Raw genomic sequence first — 27,789 nt, forward strand, 5'->3', positions numbered from 1 at the left:
AAATGTGTGCTCCAGAATTGTTCAGTGTCAACCTGCATAATTATATACGACAGCCCTGACGGAGGAGTGTCTGTAGTAATGGTAGAAGGATCACTTTCCCAAGTATTTAAGAGGTTTCCTCTGTGGGTCAAAGACAGGCTAAATGCTTTCTGAGGCTTGTTCATCTGAAAAAGTCTGGTTCATTGAAGACCCTCCCCTACCCTAGTGCTGATCAATAATAGCATAGAGGGGCAGTGGTTTTATTAGTGATTTTTATTTTCATTCCCTCTCTAGAAGTCATTATGCTGAATTTATATTTATTATTCTCATGTTTATGCTATATGGATAGATAAATCCCAAATAATACCTAGGTCTTTCTTGCATGTTTTAAAGTTTTATATTAATGGTACCCATTACTTACATTTTTACAATGTTGTTTCTTTGCTCAATATTGATTTTAAGATGTATCTTTATTGATACATGTAGCTTTGGTTCATTCATTTTTTCCTGTTATGTAGTATTTCAGTGTATAAATAGAATACATTATATTCAGCCAGCTCCTCTGAATAGGCATTTAGATTACCTCTAATTTCCCACTATTATTAAGCACACTGAGTTAATATCTTGTCTGTGCTTCTCTGTGTGCATGTTTGAAAATTTCTAGGCCACATACCTACGAATGGAATTGCTGGGCGGTAGGGTACATGCATTATCATTTTTGTAGGTAACATCAAATTGCTTTTCAAAAAGACTAAACTAATATTTTCTGAAAACAAGAGTGTATGAGAATTTCTACTGCTCTACATGCTAGACAGCACTTGGTCTGGTCAGAGTATTTTTTTTTTTTTTTTTTTAATTTTAAAGCATTCTCTTTTTTTAAATTAATTTATTTGTTTATTTTATTTTTAGAGAGAAGGGAAAGGAGAAAGGGAGAGTAACATCACTGTGTGGTTGCCTCTCACTCGTGCCCCCAACTGGGGACCTGATGTGCAACCTAGTAATGTGCCCTGACTGGGAATTGAACCGGCGACACTTGGCTCGCAGGCCAGTGCTCAATCCACTGAGCCACAGCAGCCAGGTGGTCAGAGTTTTTAAGTTTTGCCAGAGTAATGGGTATGAAATAATATCCCACTATTTTAAATATGCATTCTTCTGTTTACTTGTGAGGTCAAGCATCTATTCATGTTTTTTATTCTCTATGAACTTCCTACTCGTATTCTTTTTTTCTTCAGATAGTTTATCTTTTCTCATAGGTTGGAAACCTTGATATCAGGTTGGCCAAAAAGTTTTTTTTTCCCCTGTGAGATGGCTCTAGTTGCACTTAGTTATTTTTAACTTCATTCAAAATAATTTTGTTAGATTGTATTGTAACAGCTATTATATGAGCATACATTTTTTAAAACTTACCAAAATTGGTGAATTTTTATGTAGCCATTTTAATATTGAAGATGGAAGAAAATACACAACATTTTTGGCATATTATGCTTTATTATTTCAGGAAAGGTAAAAATGCAACTGAAACACAGGAAAAGATTTGTGCAATGTATGGAGAAGGTGCTGTGACTGATCAAATGTGTCAAAACTGGTTTGCAAAGTTTCCGGATGATGCTCCATAGTCAGGTAGACCAGCTGAAATTGATAACAGTCAAATTGAGGCATTAATTGAAAACAATCAATGTTATACCACATGGGAGATAGCTGACATAGTCAAAATATCTAAATCAATAAAGTTGTTGGTGAAAATGAAAAAATGTGTATGTTATTTTATGGAAAAAAACCATACGGACTTTCTGGCCAACCCAATACATTCTAGATATTAGTATCTATGCTGCAAATATCTTTTCATAGTGTATGGCTTTTCTTTCTTATTTATTTATGGCATACAGGAGTTTCAATTTTATTGAAGTCAAACTTGTCAGTCTTTTTGGACTGCACAGTTGGTATCTTACTTAAGATGTATTTCCTTACCCCAAAGTTGTAAAAAGTTTTCTGTATTTTCTTCTAAGAGATTTATAGTTTTCTTTTTCACATTTATGAATAATATCTACCCAGAATTTTATTTTTGCTTAAGATACTAGGTAGGTACCCAGTTTATTAAATATAAACAACCATTTCTCCAGCAGTATTGACTGAATTATTTATCCTTTCTGTACTTATTGGTAGTACCATCTTTCATATTGTTTTACTAAAAGCACAGGTCTGTTTTGAGGTTCTCTGTTCTGTTCCATTGGTCTCTTTTGCTAATTGTGTGTTGATATTATACTTATAGTTTTATCATAAGCCTTGAGCTGGTAAGGCATGTCCCTCACTTTGCTCTTTTCCAAAACTGTTTTAATCTTCCAAATAAGTTTTCCAATCAGCTTGTCAAGTTAAAAAACAATAAAGAACAAAACAACCCTGTGGGAGTTTTGGTTGGGAGTATATTGAACTTAAAGGTTAATTTGAGGAAAACTGACATCTTTATGCTTGAGCCTCTGTCCATAAACATGGTATAACTCTATACTATTTAGGACTTTTAAAATGCTCGATGGAATAGTAATGTTTAAATATGGTCTGCAGCATTAGAATCACCTGGTTAGAAATGCAAATCTCCAGCCCTCCTCAGACCTAATGAATCATAGTCTCAAATAAAGGATCCATATTATATTGTGCTAGAGAGGAGACTGCTGTGTGAGTATATCTGTGGGGCCATTTCCAACCTCATCAGGCTATGATTTCTCAGAGAACTGTCACGTAGACTTCTTTGGGACCTGCAAATTGAGGATCTATAAAACATGGTCTCTGTGCTCCCTTAGAGAACCCCTCCTAAAGTCCCACACTGGACAAGGTCTCTGTAACTTACTGTTGTTTTGCACCATTCATTTCTTCTGTAACATATATGAAAAACCTCAATTAAATCATTATGCTATGTGCTTGTTTGTTGTCTGAATTCCCCATAGGCAGTCATGAAGCAGCACATTTGTGATTTCACTCACTACTCCTGGTCTATGGAAGGCCCTCAGTGAATGATTACAGAATGCATAGATGCATGAGAGGAAGACAGGCAGGCAGGCAATATTTTCTAGAAAATACTATGTAAGAAGAGTCAAAGTGGGCTCTAGTAAGAACTCATCTTGTCACTCAGCTCCCCAGTGACAGCACTGATTAGTTCTAGGATCCCTTTATAATATCTACATTGTACCTTTTTGCTTGTGACTTTGGTCATTGAAGATGAAAGTCCATGGGAGAATGAACCTGTGTTTCTAGTTTTGTATCCATACTGCATCTATGTCATCTGTGCAATGTTGAATTCTACATCCTAAAAGGACTCAAATACTGGTGTGTCACTCACCCTTCAAAAGATGCTTTTGTCTGACAGCTGTAATTCATCTTTTCCCCAGAGAAAAGCTTGAAACGTAGAGACTCTGGGAGATGTGCATAGTATCCTATGAAAAACTGTTTGGGGCCACATAAATTTGAGAAGGATGAAAGCTATGCCCTCTAGTAAGAACATCGGTTATCTTTGATTAATCCAAATTCCCACATGTATTTTCCAATGAAATCATTTGGAATTTTTTCTCTCCCCCACCCTCATACCCTGAATGCTGGCACTACACTAAACACAGCCTGACAAATACTTTGCTAGGAGGAACTTCTTTAAATTCAGCCAACAGTTGACTTTTAGAGCTTTGGAAAGAACAGACCTTACTTCTTTCCTATGTGACAGCCCTTCAAGTATTGGATCAGGTTTCCTCAAAACATTTCTTGTCTGGTTCTCTTTACTGTTCCCTGTGTGGCTGGCTCACAGATACGTCACCTCTATTCATGTCTCCAGTGGGTTCCTTTTCTCCTTTTTCACTTCCTCTAACTCTGGGACCTCATTCAGGGCCACACTGCTTGGTCAGAGTAGGCTGCATTGGCTGTCTGCATGTTCATTTGGCAAATGTCTGGGCTCCTGGAGCACGTAGAAAGGACACTACATTTTTGGAGGAGGCAGAAGTATAATGTGTGATTTTAGCCCTCTAGAAACATAGGTAAAACAAGCCTGCACAGATTACCAGAAAATCCTTTACAAGGTGCTGCTTCCCTGCCCATGGCCAGCCATGGCTTCACCTAGATCTTAGGCACTTGCCCCCCTGCCCTATCTTGAAGGTCTATTTCCCTTTTCAGGGTGTAATTAAAATTACTGGTGTAGCCAGTGAGAACAGCTCAGGCCCTGAGTCAGTCCTGGATTCTGGCTCAAACAGGAGGCCTATTGGGACAGGGGTGGCCTGTCTTCCTAATTTCAGATTTCAAAATTAGGCCATCCTGGTTTCCCTTAGCATCTCATTATGCATCTAGTATCCTCCGTGCATTTGTCTAAATATGTTTGCAGTTCTAAACTTTGAGCCTGGGTCCTCTGGTGGGATTGAGTGCCATTATGTGTGTAACCAGCATTGTAGCATCAGATGGGCTTTGGTCTGTTTTAACTTCCTTTCTCAGGCCCCCGAGTCCCTTTAGTTGAGGGTTTTGTGAGCAAGTTCATGCTCACTATGTGTACAGTTGAAATCACTTTTGCATGGTGTCCATTCAACAAATTTTATTGAGCACATATTGTGTGCTTGGCCCAAATTGAGCTCTAAGGAGTATTCAGTTCTATATCTTTGTTCAAAAGGTTTGTGTACACTGGAGGAGTTTTTCAAAATTTGTTTATTTCTAAATCACGTGGCCACTTGAATTGATTTTCTTTGGACACAAAACTGGGGAGGCAGAGTAGCAGGAGTGAAACCCTGCCTATCCCTGCCTTTCTCTCAGACTCCTCTTCCCCCTGTCCATGTTCCTCCTCTGCACTAGCCTTCTTTCTATCCTTTGTCCACACTGGGCTTATCCCAGCCTCAGTCTCAAGCTTTTTTTGTTCCCTTTGTTTAGACGATTCCTCACCAGATCTGGGTGTCTGGCTTCTTCCTATCATCGAACTTTAATTCAAATGTCATTTGAAAAGTCCTCCCTGACATTCAGCTGAATTAGCACCCATTCCTCTCAACCCACATCACTCTGTTTTAGTGTCTACATAATACTTGGCTGAGATTCTCATGTCTTTATTTACCTGTTTTCTCTCCCCCTCCATTAGAGCATAAGCCCCATGCCAGCAATGACTATTCTGTTTTATTCCCTACTATCTTGCCAGCACATTCTATGTGCTCAAAAAATATTAGTTGAAATGGATGAATGGAAGAGTGAATAAATGATGAATGTTTCTTAATCCCTTGGCATTTAAGTTTTCTTGTCTATAAATTGGAAATGATGATAGCATCCACTTGCAAGGTTGAGATGAGGATTAATGAAGTCCTCATTAGTACCAAGCCCAGTGCAGCTTAAGCCCTTTGAGATTTGAATTTAGAAAGAGAATGTTCGTGATTGACTCTACCATTTGTGGGATGGGGATTAGCCCTGTTCCCTGCCTTGCCAACCTCTCTGGATTACTGTGAGGATGAAAGGAGAAAACGTGGAGTGCCCAAGTTAGTTCCTGGTTCTGAGGCTCAGTGCCTTGTTCAGTGCCTACCTCTGCCGGGGCAGATTCATGGCTGAACCTTATGCAGAGCTGGCCTGTGTGCTGACCACAGGGTCAGAAGTGTCCCCCAGACCCTTTCCCTAAGCCAAAACCCAGCACTGTGTGACACTGTATACTTCTGCTAGTTTGGATTTCCCCACTCCCAATATATGACCCCATTCACAACCACAGCGTGATTTCAGCCAGCAACTTCTGGAGCCCAGTTTGTCATGCTTCCTCCACTCACCCAGTGCACAACCCTGTGCAGCTTAGGTAGCCTCCCTGACCCTCTGTCTCATTCTCTGAAAATTAGATGGTCATAGGGCCTAAGTCTCAGGGTTGCTGAGAGCATCAGATGAGGCCCATATGCCTTGTACATAGTACGTGTTTAATATATGGTAGCTAATTTTATAAGGAATACTTTATTCGGATCTTCAAAAGTCTACATGGGTACTTTTCAGCATTCTTAGGGAAGGCTCAGCCAGGTCTGTTTGCCTCTTATGGTGGACCTCTGGAACTCTCTTAGTGTACTTTCTTCCCTTGAATGTTCTTTCAACTTTTTTTTTTTTTTTAGCACTTAGTGCATTCTGGGCATCTTATCAGTAGCCAGAAAGTTGAGGGGGATGCTTTCTGTTACTGAAGAAGCATAGAGCCTGGTGGGGAAAGTAAAATAAAATAGTTTTTGAAATGTAAGGCAACATTATTTGTATAATGCTTTCATGGAGCCAAGATGAGGACACCCTTATGTCTGGGCTCTGGATGAAGGCTTCATTGAGTTGACAATGTTTAGCTTGGTTTTGCAGGATGAATAGAAGTTAATGTCATTGATGGTGGAGTAAATGAATGGCATGCCAGATAGTGAAAATAGTATAGGCCAGAGCCCAGAAAACCTAAATGTGTTTGTTGAGGCTTGCAGACTTTATTTGCAATGCTACTGCTTCTGGAGCCTGAGGAATGGTGGAAGACTTTGCTGAGGAGGTACACAATGGCCAGAGTTTCTGGTCAGTCACAAGACTTTATTGAGCACCTACTATATGTCAAGTATCATTGTAGGTTCTGGGATACAACATGAGTAAAACAAAGACTCGCCCTGATGGAGCCAACAGCACAGACAAGCCAAATAAGCAGAAAGCATTAGGTTGACTTGGGATTGGTCTCCTGAAGAAAAAGCAAGAAGGAAGTAGAAAGTGCTGCAGGGTCAGGGAGGGCCTCTTTGAGGAGGTGGCATTTGAGCAGGGACCTGGAAGAAGTAAGGGATCCAGTCATGTGGATATCAGGGACAGGCTCTGAGGCTGGGAGAGCAGGAAGGGCAATGACCCTGAAGTGGGAGGATGTTTGGGGACCAGCAGACAGCCAGTGAGCCTGGAGCCAGGCATGAAGGACCTTGGTGCTTTTCTAAAGGGCTAGAAATGATCCTGTGGGATACCTTCAAAGGCTGTAGCATCTGTGGAGTAATATGATTAGGTCTGGGAGTAAGGCATCCCTAGGCTGTCAGAGGGGCAGGGGCAGTGGGGCACTTGCTTGGTCCAGGCAACTGAAGCTGATATGTCTGCCTAGAGAGAGGGGAGGCTGGTGCCCGTTGAGTATGATGTTGGCTGTAGGTTTCTTTATTATGTTGAGGTATGTTCCCTCTTTCCCAGTTTGCGGAGTGTTTTTATCATAAATGAGTGCTGCACCCTATCAGATGCTTTTTCAGCATCTATTGATATGATCATATGATTTTTATCTTCCATTTTGTTTATGTGGTATATTACATTTATTGATTTGCAAATATTACACCACCCTTGCATCCCTGGGATGAATCCTACTTTATCATGGTATATGATCTCATTAATGCATTGCTGGATCCAGTTTGCCAATATTTTGTTGAGAATTTTAGCATCTATGTTCATCAGTGATATTGGCCTGTAGTGTTCTTTCTTTCTTTTCTTTACCTGGTTTTGGAAGTAGGATAATACTGGCCTCATAGAAAGTTTGGGGGTCTTCCCTCTTCTTGAATTTTTTGGAATACAGTAGTCCCTCACTATATTGGGGTTCACTTATTACAGCCTCATTCTATCGCGGGATTTTTAAAAATATTATATTTAATTATTTATCGTGGATTTTTCGCTATATTGCAGGATTTTGCAGTACCGTATACATATGTTGTTAAAGTTACATAGGTTTAAGAGTGTAGAATAAATGTAAGGTTTTTACTTCGCAGGGGAGGGGCGGGGTCTGGAACATAAAACCCGTGATAAGTGAGGGAATACTGTAGTTTGAGAAGGATAGGAGTTAGCTCTTCCCTAAATGTTTGGTAAAATTTGCATGTGAAGCCGTCTGGTCCAGGGATTTTGTGTGCCAGGAGTTTTTTGATTACTGCTTCAATTTCACTAATTGTTCAGTCTTTTCAGGCTTTCTGTTTCTTCTTGATTCAGTTTTGGAAGGTCATATTTTTCTAGCAATTTGTCCACTTGCCCAGGTTGTCAAATTTCTTGACATATAGTTGTTCATAGTAATTTCTTATGATCCTTTGTATTTCTGTGTTACTGGTTGTGATTTCTCCTTTTTCATTTCTGATTTTATTTATTTGGGTCCTCTCTCTTTTTCTTGGATGAATCTGGTTAAAGGCTTGTCAATTTTGTTTATCTTTTCAAAGAACCAGCTCTTGGATTCATTGATCTTTTGAATTGTTCTTTTAGGGTCTATATCATTTAATTCTGTTCTGATCTTGATTATTTCCTTCTTTTGACTTGCTCTGGGCTTTCTTTGTTGTTGTTTCTCTAGTTCTTGTAGGATTAGATTATTTGAAAATTTTCTATCTTTTTTAGGTAGGCCTGTATTGCTATGATCTTCCCTCTCAGGATTGCCTTTGCTGTGTCCCATAGGTTTTGGGCTGTTGTGAGTTTATTTTCATTTGTTTACAGAAACTTTTTGATTCTTCCTTGATCTCATTGTTAACCCATTCATTACTTAATAGCATGTTATTCAGTCTCCATGAATTTGAATGTTTTTGAGGTTTTTCCTTGAGGTTGGTTTCTAGTTTCAAGCCATTGTGATCCAAGAAGATGCTTGATATGATTTCAATTTTCTTGAATTTTTTGAGGCTTGTTTTGTGTCCTACCATATGGTCTGTCCTTGAAAATTTTCCATGTGCATTTGAGAAGAATGTGTATTTTGCTTCTTGAGGTGAAAGGTTCTGCATATATCAATTAAGTCCATTTGTTCTAGAGTGTTGTCCAATGCCGCCATATCCTTGTTGATTCCATTGTTGACAGTGGTGTGTTAAAATTTCCTACTATGAGTATGTTCCTGTTGTTATCATTTTTGAAGTCCTTCAAGATTTTCCTTATATATTCGGGTGCTCCTGTGTTGGGTGCATATATATTTACTAAGGTTATATCTTCTTAATGGATTGCTCCCTTAAGTATTATGTAGTGTCCTTCTTTGTCTCTTTTTATGGCCTTTGTTTTGAAATCAATTTTGTCTGATATAAGTATTGCTATCCCTGCTTTCTTTCATGTTGTTTTGCTTGGAATATATTTTCCCATCCCTTCACTTTTGGTCTATGTAGGTCTTTTGTTCTGAGAGTATTCTCTCGTAAACAGCATATTTGTGAGTCATGTTTTCTTATCAATTCAGCTATCCTATGTCTTTTGACTAGAGCATTTAATTCACTTACATTTAAGGTTATTATTGATAGGTACTTATTCATTACTATTTTTTTCCTTTGTACTGGTGTTTCTCTCTCTCTGTCTCTCTTTTTCTTCATCTTCTTAAAGCAGTCCCTTTAGCATCTCTTGTAATGCTGGTTTGGTGGAGATGTATTCTTTTAGCCTGTTTTTTTCTGGGAAACGTCTTATTTCACCTTCCATTTTGAAAGAGAGCCTTGCTGGGTAAAGTAGTCTTGGTTGTAGGCCTTTGCTTTTCATTACTTGGACTATTTCTTGCCATTCCCTTCTGGCTTGTACTATTTCTATTGAGTAATCAGTTGGTAGCCTCTTGGAATTCCCTTGTATGTTATAGTTCTTTCTCCCTTGCTGCCTTTAAGATTCTCTCTTTGTCTTTAAATTGTGCCATTTTAATTTTGATATGTCTTGGAGTGGGCCTCTTAGGGTCCATCTTGATTGGGACCCTCTGTGCTTCCTGGACTTATGTGACTTTTTTTCTCATCAAGTTAGGGAAATTTTCAAACACATTTTCTATCCTTTGCTCCTCTTCTTCTCCTTCTGGTATCGCTGTGATGCAGATCTTATTCAATTTCATGTTGTCCTGCAGTTCTCTTAAACCCTTTTCATTCTTTTTGAGTCTTTTTGTTTGTTTGTTTTATTGCTCTGTCTGGGACTTCTTTTCTACCTTGTCCTCCAGCTCACTGATTGAATCCTCTGCTTCATCTAACCTGCTTTTAATTCCCTCTACTGTGTTCTTCATTTCAGATACTGTATTCTTAACTCCCTCCTGGCTCTTATTGATAGTTTCTATGTCCTTTTTCATGCTGGTGTAGTTTGCAGTAAGTTCCTAGCTTCCCTGGAGTTCTTTGTAGTTCTCACTGAGCTCCTTGAGGATCCTTGTTTTTAACTCAATGTCTAAGAGTTTCCATGCCTCTATTTCATTTAGTGCTCTTTCTGGGGATTCCTCCTTTCCTTTCAGTTGGGGGTTATTTCTTTGTCTTCCCATTTTTGGTGATGGTTCTTGTTTGTTTCTGTGCCTTAGATTGATCTGCTTTGACTCCCTGTCTTTGTGTATGACCTTCTGTGGTAGGAGACCTGTGGTACTCAGGGGTGCAGTCTCCTTGATCATCTGAGCTTGATGCTCTTGGCATGCCCTTTATGTCATTTATTTGAGCTCTCTGGTTGTAATTGGGTTTTGGTTGTTGTTTGGCGGTTCTTTGGTAGGTTCTTCCCTCTGGCTGGCTGACTGAGAGTCACTCTGCCCACCATGTCTTGTATGTTGTTGTACAGATCATGCCAGAATAAAACCAAACAGCCCAGGAAACAAACCCACACCTGCAAAAATAACCCCCATCCACAACCACACCTTCAACAGTAAATGAATCAATATTAATAAAGGTGTAAAGGGATTAAGATTACTATGAGAAAGGAAAACAAATATGAAATGACTAACTGAAAGAAAAATAATTTTGACAGTAGGAGGAGAAGCAATAATAAGAGCACGGAATAGAGACAAGGCAAAGAGAGAAAGAAAATAAAATTTACATTGTAAATAAAAAATGGAGGGAAGAAGATGAAGTGGAGTAAGAAAAGGGAAGCATATAGTATTAGGTTTAAACAGAAATTAAATTTATATGTATATAAAAATGTAAATATATATAATGAGAGAGAAGGGGGGAAAAGAAAAGAAGAAAAAAAGAACAAAATAGGAACCAAACTGAAGTAAGAGATCCACCAGAGCAATATCAACAAGAGAGAAAAGATTAATATAGATGGGATAGGAATAAGAGGGAAAGAGAAAGAAAGGAAAGCTTAGAAGATATCTAGAGGAGAGAGAGGTGACTTTGAGAGTATAGAGGGAGAAGGAGCAATAAGAGTGAGGAATGGAAATCAGGCTAAGACCAGGAAAAATTAAAATTTAAAACAAAAAGAAAAAAAGAAAAGGCAGGAGGAAGGCAAAATGGAGTAGGAGAGGGGAATGGTAAAATTTGAGATTGAAATACAGAAATAGTGAAGATCTAGAAATAAAATTGAAGAAATGCAACAGTGACCACCATTTCCACAACCAACAAGTAAAGATTGATAAAGGTGGAGAGAGGATAAGGGTATTTTAAGAATGGGAAAAAGAATGTGAGGTGACTAATGACAAGAAAAGTGGTTTTGAGAGGCTGGAGGGGGAGATTAGTAAGAGTGTGAGATAGAAACAAGTCGTAGCAAGAGAGTAAATAAAAGTTAAAACAAAAATAAGAAGAAAGAAGAAGATAAAATGAATTAAGGGAAGGGAGGAGCAAAACATAAGATTAGAAATAAACTATAATACTAGGGACCCAGTACTAAAAACTAGGAACCTAATAGGCACAAACTTGAAGAATAAGAAATAGATGTTAAAAGGCTGTTCAGGAGAGAAAATAATGCAAATCTTTAAGAAGACTGGTGGAATTTGTCTCAATAGAATCTGTTTTTACCACTGTTTTCTCTTGCTGGATCCATCCCTTGTTATGTCAGATGGTGTCCCAGTCTGGGCCTAGGTAGCTTATTCAAGACTACCAGTGATCCATTCTGTGGCTGTTGTCTTCAGTTGTTGATCCAGTCAATCTGTAATCAGCAGTCAGGTTTAAGAACCACGGGGTGGGGCAGAGTAATTCCTGCAGGCAGGGCTATTGATTCCCCTCAGGCTGATGCCACTTGGAGGGGAGTGGTCTGCCTGGGCAAGATGGTTCCTATAATATGGGGGATGAGTCAGCATGGGGATCCCATTGGCCACTCCCTCAGTTCTCTCTCCAAATCTTTCATCCCCAAATTCTCCTCAAGTATCTCTAGTCCACACTGTTCCCCTTTGCCAGAGCCCAGGGTGAGTGGTTGCAAATGAAATTTTGTCCGCTGGCCCTTTAAAGGTCTCTCTGTATTCAGCCATCTGTCTGTGGCAGGCAGAAACCCCACTGCTTTTCATAGCTGGATGTTATCTGGGTGCCTTTCCGGCTCTGGTGCTATAGGCTGTGGAGCCCAGCCTGGGGTTTAGACCCTGCACTTCTCAGGGGGAACTCTCAGATGCTGAAGTATCCCTCAGGTATTTCAATTGCCACCTGTGAGAGCCCAGCCAGTCCTCTTGTGTCTCCTTCACACTCCATACCAGTCACACTGTGATGAAGTGGTTTCTTCTGTCTGTCTGATTATAAGGCTTCTCTCTAGCCACCTCTCTATAATTCAGCTGCAATTCCAGACTGGTCCTGGGAGGAGGTCTGCACAGCTCTCACTATTTTGCCATCTTGGATCCTCCTCACAATCTATTTAATTTTTAAATCAGCCTTTTGAGATAGACAGAAGGGAAAAATGTTTCCATTTCCCCCATTCTTCAAACATAATCTTGGAGAAGTGAGGGATTGCACCCCATATACTCAGAATTCAAAGCCAGCCTTATTGGTTCCTCCCACTGTCCCCCATACAGCAACAGTTTCCCCAGAAGGCCCTGCTCCTTGCATGTACTGCCCTAATGGATGGAGGAGCTCACCTCTCAGAGAGAGGCTTCTTCTCGCTTAATCCTTCCCACCAGGGAAGCACTGGGTTCTGATTTAAAGATAACAGAAAGGAGGTCCAGTTGAGGATGTAGATGGTTCTGCCACACCAGAGATTCATTGCAAGGGAACAGGCCTGGGCAGCCCCTTATAGCTCTCAGGAGGTGCACCACAAAGCAAATCTGAATTCACACTATATTGCCTGAGCTGGATGTTGTGTCCTTTTTATTTTAATTGTTTAATATTTAACTGATTGCAAAAATTGTGAATGTTGTTGTAAGCAATAAAACACAACAGATGTATAAATGTGACACATTTGTGTATCAGATTACACAGACGTCCCCCCCCTTATCTGTGGTTTTGCTTTCCATGGTTTCTGTTACCCACAGTCAATTGTGGTCTGAAAATATTATATGAAGAATTCCAGAAATACGCAACTCATATGTTTTAAATTGTACACTGTTCTGAGTAGCATAACAAAATCTCATGTGGTCCTGTTCTGTCCTGCCCAGGATGTGAATCATCTCTTTGTTCAGTGTATCCACTCTGTTAATGCTCCCTGCCCACTAGTCACTTGGTAGCCATCTTGGTTGTCAAATCGATTGTCTCAGTATTGTAGTGCTTGTGTTCACGTAACCCTTATAGTAGCCTGACACTGTCACAATGCCTGCATCATTCACCTCACTCATCATGTAGGCATTGCATCATCTCACATCATCACAATAAGGATGAGTATAGTACAGTAAGATATTTTGAGAGTAACATTTACATAACTTTTATTACAGTGTATTATTATAATTCTGTTTATTAATTATTGTTGTTAATCTCTTACCATGCCTGATTTATAAATTAAATCTTTATCATAGGTGTGTATGTATAGAAAAAAATAGTGTAAATAGGATTTGGTACTATCCATGTTTCATGCAGCCACTGAGGGTCTTAGAATGTATTCTCAATGGATAAGGAGGGGCTATTATATATCACTTATAAATATGTGTCTTAAGCCATTCAGACAGCTATAACAAAATACCATAGACTAGGTGACTTAAACAATGAACATTTATTTCACACCGGCTGGAGGCTGGGAAGTTCAAAATCAAGGTGCTGACAGGCTCAGTGTCTGGTGAGGCCTCATTTCCTGGTTCACAGAAGGTGTCTTCTCACTGTGTGCTCATGTAACAGAAGGGGCAAGGAAGCTCTCCTGGGTTTCTTTTATAAAGGCACTAATCCCATTCATGAGGGCTCCACCCTCATTACCTAAGCACCTCTTAAAGGTCCCACCTCCCAATACCATCACTTGGGGGTTAGGATTTTAACATATGAATTTTGGGAGGACACAAACATTCAGTCTATTGTAATATGTTTCCCACTCCCTGCCCTACTTCCTAACAATTGATAGTCTCTTTCTGCCACTATTTTCCTGTACGTTTAATACCATTCTTCTTATTTTCCTACAGTCACATTTATGCCTTGAATGGGTGAGTTAAATGAAGTAATGTTCTTAGAGGACCATACTCAGGGCCAGTGTATACGATGGGTGTTGGTAATAAAGTGTGACTTTCTTTTCATTACTGCACCCATCAGGACGTAAAAGGAACCTCAGATAAAACTCTTCTGGTTTAGTAAATCACAGCTTTGCATTATTGAGTGTAAGACATTTGTCGAGGAAGAGGTGATCGAAAATGGATAATAATAGATCACAGCTCTTCAGCATTTACTAATCCTGATTACTGTTGCTCCTACTGTTCCCATTTTGCAGACAAAGAAAGTGAGTTGCAGAGAGATTTAAGTAACAAGCCCAAGACTATAATCAGTGGAAGCAATGGCTTCTGAGGTGGGGAGAGGGTAAGAGACTTATTCAAAGTGCCTCTCTTGGCGAGTGAGAGCCAGACCTGGGCTGAGAGCAGGCCTCTCTGATCCCCACCCGCCTCCCTCTGCCCTTCCACGTTCCTCCTGCCTGTCTTTGAAAAGCCATCAGCTATCTGTTTTATCTTGGGCAGAATCTGACTGACATGTTCCTCCTCTCTGCAGCCCCATGGACCTAGGCTCTGGGAGGAAGAGTTTTCAGCAGATGGGGAGGTATAATTAGTGGACAGTGGGAGGGAAAGAAAAACTGAGGAATGACTGAAGACAGGGCTCCAGTGCCTAGCAAAAACAAAACAACTCTTGGGTTATGTTTTCTCTGGGTTTCAAGGGGTCCTTTAGGGAACAACTTGAACCTTGCTTTTAAAAGAATGCTGTGGCTTCCAGCTGAGTCAGGTGTTGAGTGTGAGACCTGCAGACTCTGATCTGCTGGGATGACAGATGTAAATTGAAGCTGGCCTCTGGAGTGTACAGCTGATGGCACTGCAGCTGGTGGCACAGGTGTTAATGGATGACTTTAATTCAGGCTTGGGCACAGGATAACCCAGAAGGGGCTGTTACCAAATTCTAGTGCATTATCTCCATTCTAGATGATTTTTTAACAAAACAACAAGAAAGTATGTAGAACTCCACAGATTCTCTATCTCTCTCTCCCTCTTTCACTGTCCCCCCCACATCCCCCATCTCTCTCTCTCTCACACACACACATTCACATTCACACTCACTTTTGCTCCATGTTTTCTCTGGAAGAAATCCAGGATGGGGAAGAAGTGCCAGACTTGGGGGACCAGAAAGTCCCATTTGCTAGTGGGGACTCTCCATGGAATCTAAGCCTCCGTATCCTCATGGGCGTAATGGGTGTACCTCTCCTGCTCTTCAAGGTGCCGTCAGTATGAAGTGATGGTGGTAGGTGTGCAAAGTAACTGGTCAATGACATAGCTCCTCTCACTCCTGCATCTCGCTCATTCTCAGCCTGTCCACTCTCCCCACACCACAGTTGAGGTGGATAAGGTGACACTCAGAGAGCAGAGGTCTCCTGGTGGGATACGTGGAAGCTGGCAGCATAACCCCACTCCCCACTCTAGACTTCCTCTCCCTGGGCTGCTTCTGATGGCATGTGTGCCTTTCTAGCTCACCGTATCTCCGTGGCAGGCAGGGGCTCTTTGCCAGCTTTAACACAGAACATTTCAGAGGCGCCCAGGGGAGTTTACAGTGGCATGTGAGGCAGACATGCTGTACTGTGGGAGTCCGTGAGGCTGGGAAGGCCTAGGCAGTACTTTTGGGCTGTGCTGATGTAGAGAAAGGGTCAGGCTCTGAGGGCCCTGGGACCCCAGCCATGGGGCAGTGAGGCCCTTCCCTCTCTGTGGGATCCATGTCCCATGAGTGCAAATGGACTACATTAAAAACCTTTGGCAGAGTCCCACAGGCTGTGGCATTCTCTCTCTTTCTCATCCTGCCTGTGTGTACCTTGCCTTCAGATCTACAGAACTTCTGTTCACATCTCCCTACGAGGCCCAAGTTCAGAGTCTTTCCCCTGTGTTCTGAAGCTCTCATAGTCCCCATTGCTAGACATACTCTCTTCTCGCTGCCTCCTGCTTCCCAGGTCTCACCCTCCAGCCACGGAGGGCCAAAACAGGCATTGAACTTGGGGTCAGGAGACTAGGTTGCCAGGCCAGGCTCTGCAACTCACCAGTTTGTGATCCTAGACAAGGTACATATTACTTGGAGCCTCAGTTTCCTCAGAACAATGGGAGTAAAACAAAATAACATGCACATGCTGTCTTCCAAAGTGTGTGTATTGCTTTGGAAAGGTAGACACTTGGTGAAGGGCACTTCCTTCTTAACAACTTTTTAATAATTCTGAAGTATAATTTACATACCATAGACTGCATCCCTTCTCAGTGTTCAAGTCAATGATTTTGAGTAAATTTGCCAAGTGTGAAACCTTTATCACAGTACAGGTTAGGACATTTCCATCACCTTAATTAGATCTCTCCGTGTTTACAATTAACCTCCATTACTACCTCCAGACAACCACTCACCTACTTCTCTGTGGATTAGCCTACTCTGGATATTGCATATAAATGGAACCATGCACTGTGTGGTCCTTTGTCACTGTCTTCTTTCACTTAGCATAATGTTTTCAAGGTTCACGCATGTTATAGCGTGTATCACTAATTCATTCCTTTTTGTGGCTAAATAATATTCCATCATATCAATATATTTTGTTTATCCTTCAGGTGATGGAGAGTTGGGTGGTTTTCAGTTTTGGGCTATTATGAATAAACTAGGAGTGAAATTGCTGAGGTTTATGTTTAACTTTTTCAGAAACTGCCAAACTGTTTTTTCCAGTATGGCTAAACCATTTTACATTCCTACCCACAGTATGTGAGAGTTCAATTTCTTTACTTCTTGAGGACACTTGTTATTGTCTGAATTTTTGATTATAGCCATCCTAGTGGGTATGAAGCAATATTTCATTGTAGTTTAATGGGGACTACTTCTAAGTAGATTTGGGAAACATTGGGTTACACAAAGCTTTAGAGGTAGGTGTCTTTATTTCAGGACTTCTCAGAGACTTTAATATTCTAATGAGCACTAAAATTCTTTAAGGAGGGCCACAGTGTACAGCATTTTCTCAAATGAGGTCCCAATGTGACCTGGGAACTCAGGGTGTCTTGAAGTATTAGTGTTCTTTGGGAAGCATTTGACTAAAGCAGGGGTCAGAAGACAACCAGCCAAATCCCATCTGCTGCTTGTTTTTATAAATAAAGATTTATTGGAAGACTGCCACATTCATTCACTTACAAAAGGTCTATGGAGGCTCTCACAAGCAAGGATAAAGTTGGATAGTTCAGAGAGAGACCATAGGCCTTGCAAAGCCTAAAATATTTACTTTCTGGCCCTTTACAGAGAAAATTTGCTGACCCCTGGCCTAGTTAGTGCCTGGTGCACAGTGGTTGCTCATTTAACTTTTAAATGGGAGGAGGGACTTGTCCTAAGGCTATGGATGCGGACCTAGAAAACATTTGTGAGGCTTTATATTATTTGAGTTGGTTTTTGAAGGACAGATAGAATTTTAAAAGCTTGGGAGAACTGAGAAGGACCTTCCTGGCAAAGAGAACAATGGAAATGAATTCTGGAAAGGGGAAAAGTGCAGGGTGTGTTTGGGGACTGGTGGGAACTTTTGTGTGGGTTTAGAGAAAGATTTCTGTAACAGTAGAAGAAATTGCAGACTTAACTCTAGACCCCTCAGGCCATCTTAGGACCTTAATCGTATCTCCTGAATGATGTGTTTCTGTTTCATCTTCCCTGAAATGGGGCAGTGGGCCTAAACTCTCTAACTCTGCCTTGGAAGTTGAACAGAAAAGGCTTCAGGTTCTGCCTCTGCCTATCTGGGTGTATTACTTCCCTAAACCACAGTTTTCCTTCCTGTAAAATGGAATAATAGTTGCACTCACATTAGGAGTAAGTGGTGAAAGAAATGTAAACTGTTACTGTCCATGTTGTTATCTTTATACTCCCAGTAGTAAACTCCCTGAGGATAGAACACACCTGCTTTACTCATCACTGTAGCTCTAGTCCTTAGGGTACTCAGCATGGAGTCAGCACCCTGGAATTATCTACTGAATGAATGCATGATGCAGAGGGCTCAATTTCCTGCCTAGGAGGGCCCTTGGCCTGAGTCCCGCACTGGTTTAGGGCCTCAGCTGTGGGCTTTGCAGGAGCAGGCCCCACACATGGGAAGAGTTGGGGGCCTGCACTTCTTTCTTCCCAGGCAAGTGAGCAGAGCTCTGAAGGCGGAAGGATTCTGGAGGGGCCAGGGAAGGCACATTTGTTTTGGAGATGGGCCTTTTGTTTGTTTGTTTGTTGCTTTGGGAGACCAGAAAAGACCAAGCAAGGCTATTTATAGCCCAGCTCCTCAGTGCCAGCTTTTAGGGCGGTCTCTGCGTCCCTGGCAGTACTTTTTCTGTGGCAGGTTAAAGAAAGGTGATGTGTTTGCCCACTCCGTGCTGAACATTAAGATGAGGCCTCCCTCAGGCCCAGCTGGGAGCTGTTCCCACAGGGCCTCTCCCAGGCTCTCTGTGGTGGCAGCGTGTGGCTGCGGTGTGGTAGGGGGAGGGGGCTGCACCATCTCTGCTTCTACCAGTCAGACCACCCCTGGCTCTGGAAGCTGAAGTGTCTGGAAGTGAAGTTCCAGGTGAGGCTGTTTGCTTCCCTCCAGACTCAGCTGCTCTGTGTGGAGGAGAGACAGGGAAGGGAAGGTGATATCCAAGGAATAAGAGAGGGGTTGAGCCCTATACTTTTTGTCTCTGGGGTACCTTTCTGGTGAGGCAGTGGGTGTTTGGACATCAGAAGAACTTGGTTTCAAGCCCCAGTCTGGGCAAGTTGTTTTACCTTTCTGGGCCTCAGTTTCCCCACCTGTAGAATGAGTATAATAATGCCTTCACAATGAGAACGAATGCCATGGGAAGTGAGGGCTCTCAGGTAGCACCTGCCACTGTCCCCTCCACCTTCAGCAATTCGTTCCTTCCTCTGAGTGTCTCTTAATATGGACAGAACTTGCTTTTAAACTCACCTCTTGGTTTCTCCAACTCTTTCCCTGCAATTCCTTTAGAAATGACATCACTACCATGGATTCTTTCCCTTCCTTCATCTCTGGGACTTCTACCCCCTTCCTCTTCTCTTATCTCCCCATTCCCTCCTGTAATTAAAACGTATCCCCTCCTTTCTCTTCTTTCCCATTGAATATCCCAGTCTGACCAACCTGAAAACAAATCCAGTGCAAGTAAAACAGCTCTTGTTCCCCATGGCCCCTTTACATACCATTATCTTTGAACCATCAGAGCCCAACTTCCCAAAAGAGCCACCTCCCCAGGCTCTCCCCCCCGGCCTCCTCCTCACGGCACCACCTGAAGTCTGCCCCACCAGGCGAGCAGCTCTCCTTGCCTCACCCGCCCCTCCTGGTCCCAAATCTCACAGCCCCTCTCCCTCTCCCCAGGCTGCTCTACAGCACTTGGAAGGTGGGCTACTTCCCCTTCTGGAATCCCATCCCCCTCTCCCTCTGTGTTAGGGGATGCCACCTTATCTGGTGGCTCCCTACCTTTCTGCTCACCCTTCTCCACCTCCTTGAAGGCCTTCCCCCCTTCTTCTCTCTGCTCTGTAGATGTCGGGGTTCCAGAGCCTTTGCTATAGACCCTCTCCCTCCCCTTCTCCAGTGCTCCCCAGGCAACCTCATGCTCTCCCAGGACACCCTAATCATCTCCCTGCATCTCTTTTCTGAGATTTGCACCTGGAGACCCAGTAGCCTTGGAGCATTGCAGCTCCCTGGGTGTCCCACAAGCATCTCAAAATCATCTTATCTAAAAGATTGATTCTTTGCTTCCTCTTCAGCCCCACTGGACAGTTCACTCCTGCTCAGCTAATGCCACCCACCCAGCTACAAACCTAGGTGTCAGCCTAGACCTCCCTCTTCCCTGCTGCTGGCTACCTTGTACCTCTGCTGCTCTCAAACCCATCAGTTCCCCTCCAGAGCCATTACCCCACCTTAGTCCAGACCCTCCTTATTTATTGTCCAAATTCAGGCAAAATTTTCTGCACTAGACACCCTGCTTCATTCCACCCTTACCATCCATTCTTTCCACTGCAGCCAGAGAGTGTTCTGAAACATACATCCGACAGGGTCTCACCCCTGTTTAAGCTTCTTCAATGCTCCCATCACCCTTAGGTTGAAGACCCACCTTCTCAGAAGGCTCACAGTCCAGCCCTTGCTCACCACTTCAGCCATGTCCTCATCGCCGTCACTTACCCTGGCTTCTGCTGCACTGTCCCGACACGCCATATCCTGCCCTGGCATCACTGAGCCTTCATTCCAGCCTGCTTGCTGTTGCCCTCAGTGGCCTTTCTGCCCTCAAATGTCCCCTTTCATTTTTGCTAACTCTCCTTTGCTAACCACCCTTTAGGCAGGACCCACCTCCACCTCTACATCTTGATATCGGCCAGACACCCAGCGAGGGTCTCCTGCTTTTCTCTGTCATAACCCTCTCCACACCCTGCTCTGTTAACTCATCTGCCTTCCTCATTAGACCACAAGCTCTTAAGGGACCCCCGGGCATAGCATAGTAGCTGGCACACTGAAGATACTTTAATAACTATTTCTTGTATAAATTAATAAATGCATAAAGGACACATACTGTATACTGCTTTTACCTGACACACAAAGACACAGAAGGCAGCTTTGGGCTGTACATTTACCTTAGTTCCAATTTATAAAGAAGAGAGGAAGGCAATGATTTTAGTGTTACAGGAAAATCTGGACGTTAACATTGTGACTGAAAGTGTGGGCTCTAGAGTCAGGATCCCTGGGTTCAGTTTATAGCCCTGTCACTTGCTTGTGGTATGACTTTGGGCAAGTTATTAACCTCTCTGTACCTCAATTCTTCCATCTTTGAAATGATGATAATATTGGTACCTACCTCAAGGATTGCTGAGATGGTTAGATGAATTCATACTTGAAAACTTGTAGAAGGGAGGTATCATCACTCCCATTTTACAGATGAGAAAGCTGAGACTTAGAGAGGCGATGTCTCCCTACACAAAGTCACATGGCTGGGAAGGAGCAGCGCTGAAATTTGCCCATCCCATGTCAGTATGTGCCAAGGGCTGGAGAAGCACAGGTGTTATAGTGCCAAGCTCTGAGATTTCAGCCTTTGGGTAGAAATATTTTACTCTTATGACCTGAAAAAGATGCTTTCTGAAGAATCTGCTTTTGTGCCTGGCTCACAGTATGTGCACAATATTACTTGAGTAAATGTATCCCTCCAAAGGGCCCCATCTAGTCTTCAACATTTCCCGCTCCCTGAACAGTATTGGGAGGTCTGGTCCTGTGTCCTTTTTATGCCAGGGTGTTGGCAGCAAACTCTTTCTTATTCAGACCTTTCTTCTGTCCCAGTGCTTTATGGAGGTGGGTCATTAAGAAAGCTCTTTCCCAGGAAGAGCTGTGCCTTTTCCAAGTATCCAGTGCTGAGTGCCCAGCCCCCATGCTCTCAAAGGCTGCCCTTGTGGGTTTCAAAACAACCCCACAGTCCTGCATGCTGAGAACCTGACCCCCAAGCCCCCTTTCTTTAGAAACCCAAGGTCCATGGCTAGTTAGTCAGTGCTGATAAAACCTAAAGAAAATAGTTTGAGGATGTTTCCAAATAGTGTCTGGTGAAACAAAAGAGCAATTCATCCTGCATACCATTTAGTAATCTGCTTCCCATTCTGGAAATTAGATTGTTCAATTAAGTGAGAGGGTGCTGAAGCAGCCTGCACGACTCAGAAGTTTGCAGCATCCAGAATGTGGAAGAGAGGGGACCTGAGCCAGTCTACTCCTGGCTGGTCTGCCCCTTCTTTCTCCCTCTGTCTCTGTGTCCTTTCCAGCTTTCAGTTTCCTGGTTCAGAAAGCAACTACATTAACAAGAAGGCATGTGTGTGAATGCACCCTTGCTAGCTGAGGGCCTTCTGTGTTTCTTTGAGGAAAAATTGAGAGGCTGGAGTGGAGTAGGACAGAGCACACGCAGTGGTACGCTTTCCTGTTCTGGGTTGTCCCTTCTCACGATGGGCTTTCAGGGCAGTTTGTATACATTGTCTACAAGGCTCTTAATCTGGAGACAAGGGGGTCAGTGACCCCCTGAAGTTCCTGCAGAATGTTGGGAGTGAGGAGGTGCATCAGCGTATTTCTTGGGATTCCCTCTCCAAGTCCTCTCCCTGCCCCATACCCAGAAAAACATAAAGGTTGAAAATTATTCAGGTGGAGTTGGTAAGTTATTCCTTCCTTGCCAGGAAACTCTTCTTCTGTGGTGCTCAGGCCTTATGGTTATTGAGTGATCCTTGGGGAAACGTGGTAAAATGCAGCTTTCCAGGGGCCGTTCCTCAAAGATTCGGACTTCATTGGTTCTGGGATGGGGTGCAGGAATTTTTGTCTTTTGACAAGCACCCCACAAGGATCATGCTCGGGGCCCGCTGCTCTTTTATAATAATAAATACTCTTTAGGGTTTCATTTAATAAGGCCTGTAGTTTTAAAATGAATTAAAGCCAGAGACTGCTAAGACATAAGATGCAAATAAAGTGATTATTGTTATAACTATGTGTCTATCTCCATTCTTTCTTAAATGACTTGGACCTCTTTTGTATCTAACTTATCCTAGTCAAGGGCAAGAGCCGTACCATGCATGCCTTCTTATCCTTACTACCTTAGTATTGATATAATGCCTGTCACAAGTAGTTGCTCAATAAATGCGTATTTATGTGGATGTTCCTACTTCTGACTATAGGTCTGGGAGCTGGTTTCCTTTTGAATAAATTTGTGGCTGCACAGAGCCCAATTTTGTTTGGGGGCCTGCCTGATTTCTCCTGTGGGGGTTGGGGCTGGAAGGAGCCTGCAGACCAGTGCTAATTGGTGTCATTGAGTAATTAATGCAGAAGCAGGCCCAGAGTGGATTCCCAGGGAGACAGACACTGAGGGAGGCTTTCATGCTTGGTGGGATGGGAGCTGCTTTCTCAAAAGACGTTCCCAGAGTGCTGAGGCGACTGGCGTGGTCTGGTGGGGGTGGTTTGGCAGCCGGGATGGGGTTTGTGGAGCAAGTTCAGAAGGGGTTTGTGTTGGTGCCATGGTTCTGCACAATATGGAGCGTGGCGAGTTTGACTTTAAAGAAATACAAACCCCAGGCGTGGGTTCTGGGAGCCAGACCTGTGTCAACTCTGAAGAATGGATGGGTTCTGAGGGACGGCCATAGCTAGAGACATTGGCTTGCTGTACCCATGGGTCCTCTCTCTCCTGTGGCCTAGGACACCCCTACCCTTTGGCATGCTACTCAAGGCTCCTGATGGTGCCTCTGTTTACCTTGTCTGATTTTCTCTCTGATCCCTGTGCTCCAGCATTCCCCAAGTATCCTGTGCCCATATATTTTTTTTTTTTTTTGCCTTTGCTTATGCTATTCCCTCAACCTAAAATAATCTTGATTTCTCTCTCTCCTGGCTAAATTCCATCATCTTTTATAGTGGCTTCAAATATCACTTCTTCCAGGAAGCTTCCCTGGCCCCCTAGAGGGCCCAAGATAGGTTGGTTTATGCTAGAGTAACAAACACCCCCGAAGATCTCAGTAGCTTAAAGCAACAGAGTTCGTTTCTTGCTCACACAACACTCTGATACAGGGTGGCAGAAGGGTTCAAGTAGTCACTCAGGAACTCAGGCATCTAGAGGCTCATCATGACACATGTTTCTGTCATGACAGCAACAGTAGTAGGGAAAAGGGGACATGGTGGACCATACCATCTGACTCTGAAAGCTTCTGTCTGAAGTGACACAGGTGCCATTAGCCAAAGCAAGTCTAGTGGCTGCCCTTGAGTTCAGGAGGCCAGGGTGTACGATCTTCCCTGACAGAGGGACCTGAGTGTTTATGGATGGTCCTGTGGTCTCCTAGTATCCTGAGGTAGGCTAAGGGCATCTTGGTCAACCAAAGGCCCTGTGCTTCTCTCATCATATCCTTACTGTGTTGCACCATAAACTGTCTGCTAACTAGGCCTCCATGAAGGCAGAGGGCTAGGTCTTCTTCCTCTATGAGGCTCCCACACCCAGCTCTGGGTTTGACTCAGAAGATGCTAGGTGAATGGTGGGTGGGGGGTAAAGGAATGAGCCACCCCAGCCCCTGTGACCATGGCCCTTTCTTCTGCAGGCGCCGGGTCCTGGCCATCTCAGATGGGATTGAGCACATTGGGGATCTCCGCTGGGAACTGGCCTTGTGTCTTCTGGCAGCCTGGACCATCTGCTACTTCTGTATCTGGAAGGGGACCAAGTCCACAGGGAAGGTAAGAGGGGCATCTTCAAGCAACTAGTGCGGGCAGGGGAGAGTGCGAGTTGTCCCATGTGAGCTCACAAGTGACCCAGAGAGTGCCAGGGAGTTTACATTGCAAAGGCTAGTTCTTAAGTTGGGGGGTAGGAGGAGCACTGAACAGGGAGTCCACTCAGGAACCCAGAGCTAGAATTCTGCTTGTTTGTTGCATACCTCAGGGCTATTCACTTCCATCTTCTGAGCCTCAGTTTGCTCATCTGTGAGATAACAAAGCCTTATTCTATCTTCTTACTGAGTTGAGAGTCACACATGGAAAGAGGAGTAAACGTGCTTTGAAAACCAGGAAGTGCTCAGCTTCTTCCATGCAGTTTTTTGTAATTAAGACATGTGCTATAGATGTGTGCTAGTACAAGTAATGCTGGCTGCCTCCACTGACAGACCCCAGGATCTTCCTGCCTGGAGTCTGTGGAGGGAAGGGCAGACACTTTCACCTTGTTACTTTGCTGTGCCATCTGCACCACGTGGCTTCCAGGGTTGGTGCCTCTTCAGTGAAGAGAAGTGGGAGGAGACAGTGGCTCTTAACTGCCCTGTCCTGAAAGTTACTGCAGCTCCTCCATTATTGCTGCTGGCCAGAACCTGAGGCACAGCTGACCTATTTCAAGGAAGGCTGAGAAATGTAGGGGAACCTAGGGATGTCTGGTGAGCACAGATGTCTGTGCCACAAGAATCAATAGAGATTATAAACATGTAGCTCATGGCCAAGTCCAGCCCACTCATGTTTTATTTTATTTTTAAAAGAAAAAAATAGTTTCCAACATTTAGAAATTAGGAAAATTTATGTGGAAAAAAGGCATAGGATTCTGGCATTCCCATAGAAAATTGAAAGCTTTGGCGATACTGAACTTGCATACTCACATGGCAGAATATGCCTGAGCTAGCAGCAGCTACCTCTTTCTAAGGATACATGGTTGGCCACAGTCCCCACCATTCCCTCTTCTCCCTGATTCTGTGGCTGAGCATCAATGCCATTAGTTTCCTCCTTTGTGCCCACTCATTCTTACTTGAGGAAAATGAAGTTTTTCTTATACCTGGGTCATCCTGACCCACTGCATCACTCCTTGCCTGCTTGCTTCTGGTAGGCAGTTGCTCATAAACTTGATTGTAAGCTACTGTCTAGGTCAGGGGCTGGAAATAAACCCCATGAGAAAACAGGAACCTGTCAACTCTGCATCCTTTTACAAAAGATGGTCCCTGAGCTCCCCCAGTGGTAGGTGGGATCAAGAGGAAAGTGCTAGAATGTTGGAGGTGGTTGGCCTATAGAAGGGGAGTTAGAGTACAGAAGAGCTATTGACAAGCCCCGTGCTATGGGCTATAAGGAAGCTGAGGCCTGAGTAAAACAGGGACTCATGTCCCTTCAGCCAAAATGATTTTGCTGATCTTGGCTTTCTCTGGTTTTTATCATAAAGGCAATAGGATTTTTCTCGTTTTTCAAATATAAAAATCATTGCATTCTTGATCTATTTCTTCAGACTATATACACATTGCTCCTGTCCCCCTTCTTGCTGCCTCTTCTGGCTAAAGAGGTGGAAAATGACTAGAGGGGTTAAGAATCAGGGTCTGGTATCAGGATGCACATCTCAGGTCTGTCGCTCATTAGCTGTGATCTTGGGCACATCATTTGACGTCTCTTCTGCAAAACAGTGATTAATATCTGAGTTCGCCATATGGGGTGGTTGCCAGGAAGAAATGCAAGAATGCACGTTCAGTGCTTAGCAGGGTGTGTAACTAATACTAAGTACTGAATAATGGTGACTTTTGAAAATCTTGTTATAAAGATATATTTATTCATTCAAGAAATAGTTTCTGAGTATATATTCCGTACCTAGCATTATTCAGTGGGTATCTAAAGATGAATAAAACACAGCCTCTGTCCTACTTAGCTAACAGTGACGGTGCACTGTGAACCATAGGAGAAGGGAGGAAGTGTCATAGTTGGTATTATTATCGCTTCTTCTATGATTACGCATCCTTGGGTGTTGATGCTGAGGCCAGTGGGACTTGGCTAGGTGGTATTGTGCATGGTTGGTGGGGGGGGCGGGGGGGCGTGGACAAAGTTTTGCACATGCATTGAATGTGTTGTCCATGTGCACATGTGGACTTGGGCTCGCAGGCCCAGGACATGGACCATGCCTTAATTTGGTTCTACTTAACCCTCAGGAGAAAGCTCAGTCCCATAGTAGGGCCACTTGCCATTGGCTGGCCCATTGAGTTTATGTGCTAGAGAATTTTCTTTTTGTCAGAGAATTCTAATGCAGGAACAGAGTTTCAAGGAAGGACTGGCAGGCTACATTCTTGGGAATTTCAGAAGAGGCATATGGGAAGGGAGGGACCATTTCTTCACAGCCTTCTGCTTACTGCACACTCTGCCAGGGGCTTTTCATCTACATCAGCACACGAAATCTCACAAACTGGGGAGATATTGCCTCTGTTTTACAGGTGGAGACCCTGAGACTGAGAGGTTGAGAAGACTGGTCAGAGTTACATGGCAACTTTGTACCTCAATACTGACCCACTTTGCCTGTCCATGGACTCAAAATTTAGAGCATTGTGGTGTGTTGAGTGATGTCCTTTCACCCACCCTCTCTGAGTCTACTTTTTCTCATCTCTAGTATAAATGTTAATGATATCAGTAGTAATAATACAATACTCACAAGCAGTAGTAGGTAATAATTATTGAGCACTTCACATGCTCATTGCAAACTTTGAAACAGCCCCATGAGAGAGGGGCTAGCATTATCTCCATTTTACATATGAGAAGACTAAAGCTCAAAGCGTTTAAGTAACTTGCTCAGGGACCCTCAGGTAGGAACTGAAGAGCCGAGATTTAACCCCAGGCCTTGGTGACCACAGAGCCCATGTTCTGGATGAGTGTATCATCATGCCTGTCATCTCTGACATGGGAACAATGACAATTTTCTTATGAGATGGTTTTGAAGAGGCAGTTAATGAGATGCCTTAGTACCATAGTAGGTACTCAATGGTTGTTGGTTGCAGCTGTATCTAAATGTGCTTTTAAGGTAATGCTAAAGTCAGATGAACCAATTAAGCATTTTCCTAAAGACTGGGTTTTAAGGGCTCTTCCCATGTTCCATACCTAAGACCAAGGTTAGCATCCAGGATGAGATGTGGTTTGCTGGCACTGTGAGATACCCTAGAGACCATGTGGTCCACTCTCATCCTTTTTTGATAGATGAAGACACATAGTGTCAAGTGTCTGGTCAGAAACTAGAGCCTGGTGGCCCAGCTCTCCAGCTGTTTACAAATGACAAGGTTCCGTGGGACAAATCTGACAGTTTTGGGGGACTAGGGGGTCCCTGGATCGGCACATGGGCTCTTCAAAGAAGGTCTGGTTATTTTGTTACTATTTCTCATCTCAACTTGG

The 27,789-nt window shown here is 43.1% G+C and overlaps 1 protein-coding gene across 1 annotated transcript in view; it reads left to right on the forward strand.

The window, feature by feature from the left end:
• Positions 1-27,789, forward strand: part of SLC6A11 (solute carrier family 6 member 11) — a 128,163-nt gene that overhangs the window by 7,643 nt on the left and 92,731 nt on the right. Inside the window, exon 5 of the mRNA XM_090284176.1 lies at positions 24,231-24,363. Within this exon, the coding sequence (XP_090140302.1) occupies positions 24,231-24,363 (133 nt within the window). The remainder of the gene's footprint in view (positions 1-24,230; positions 24,364-27,789) is intronic.

The sequence above is a fragment of the Furipterus horrens genome, unplaced genomic scaffold, assembly GCF_987537825.1.
Source record: "Furipterus horrens unplaced genomic scaffold, mFurHor1.1.pri manual_scaffold_7, whole genome shotgun sequence".
NCBI lineage: Eukaryota > Metazoa > Chordata > Mammalia > Chiroptera > Furipteridae > Furipterus > Furipterus horrens.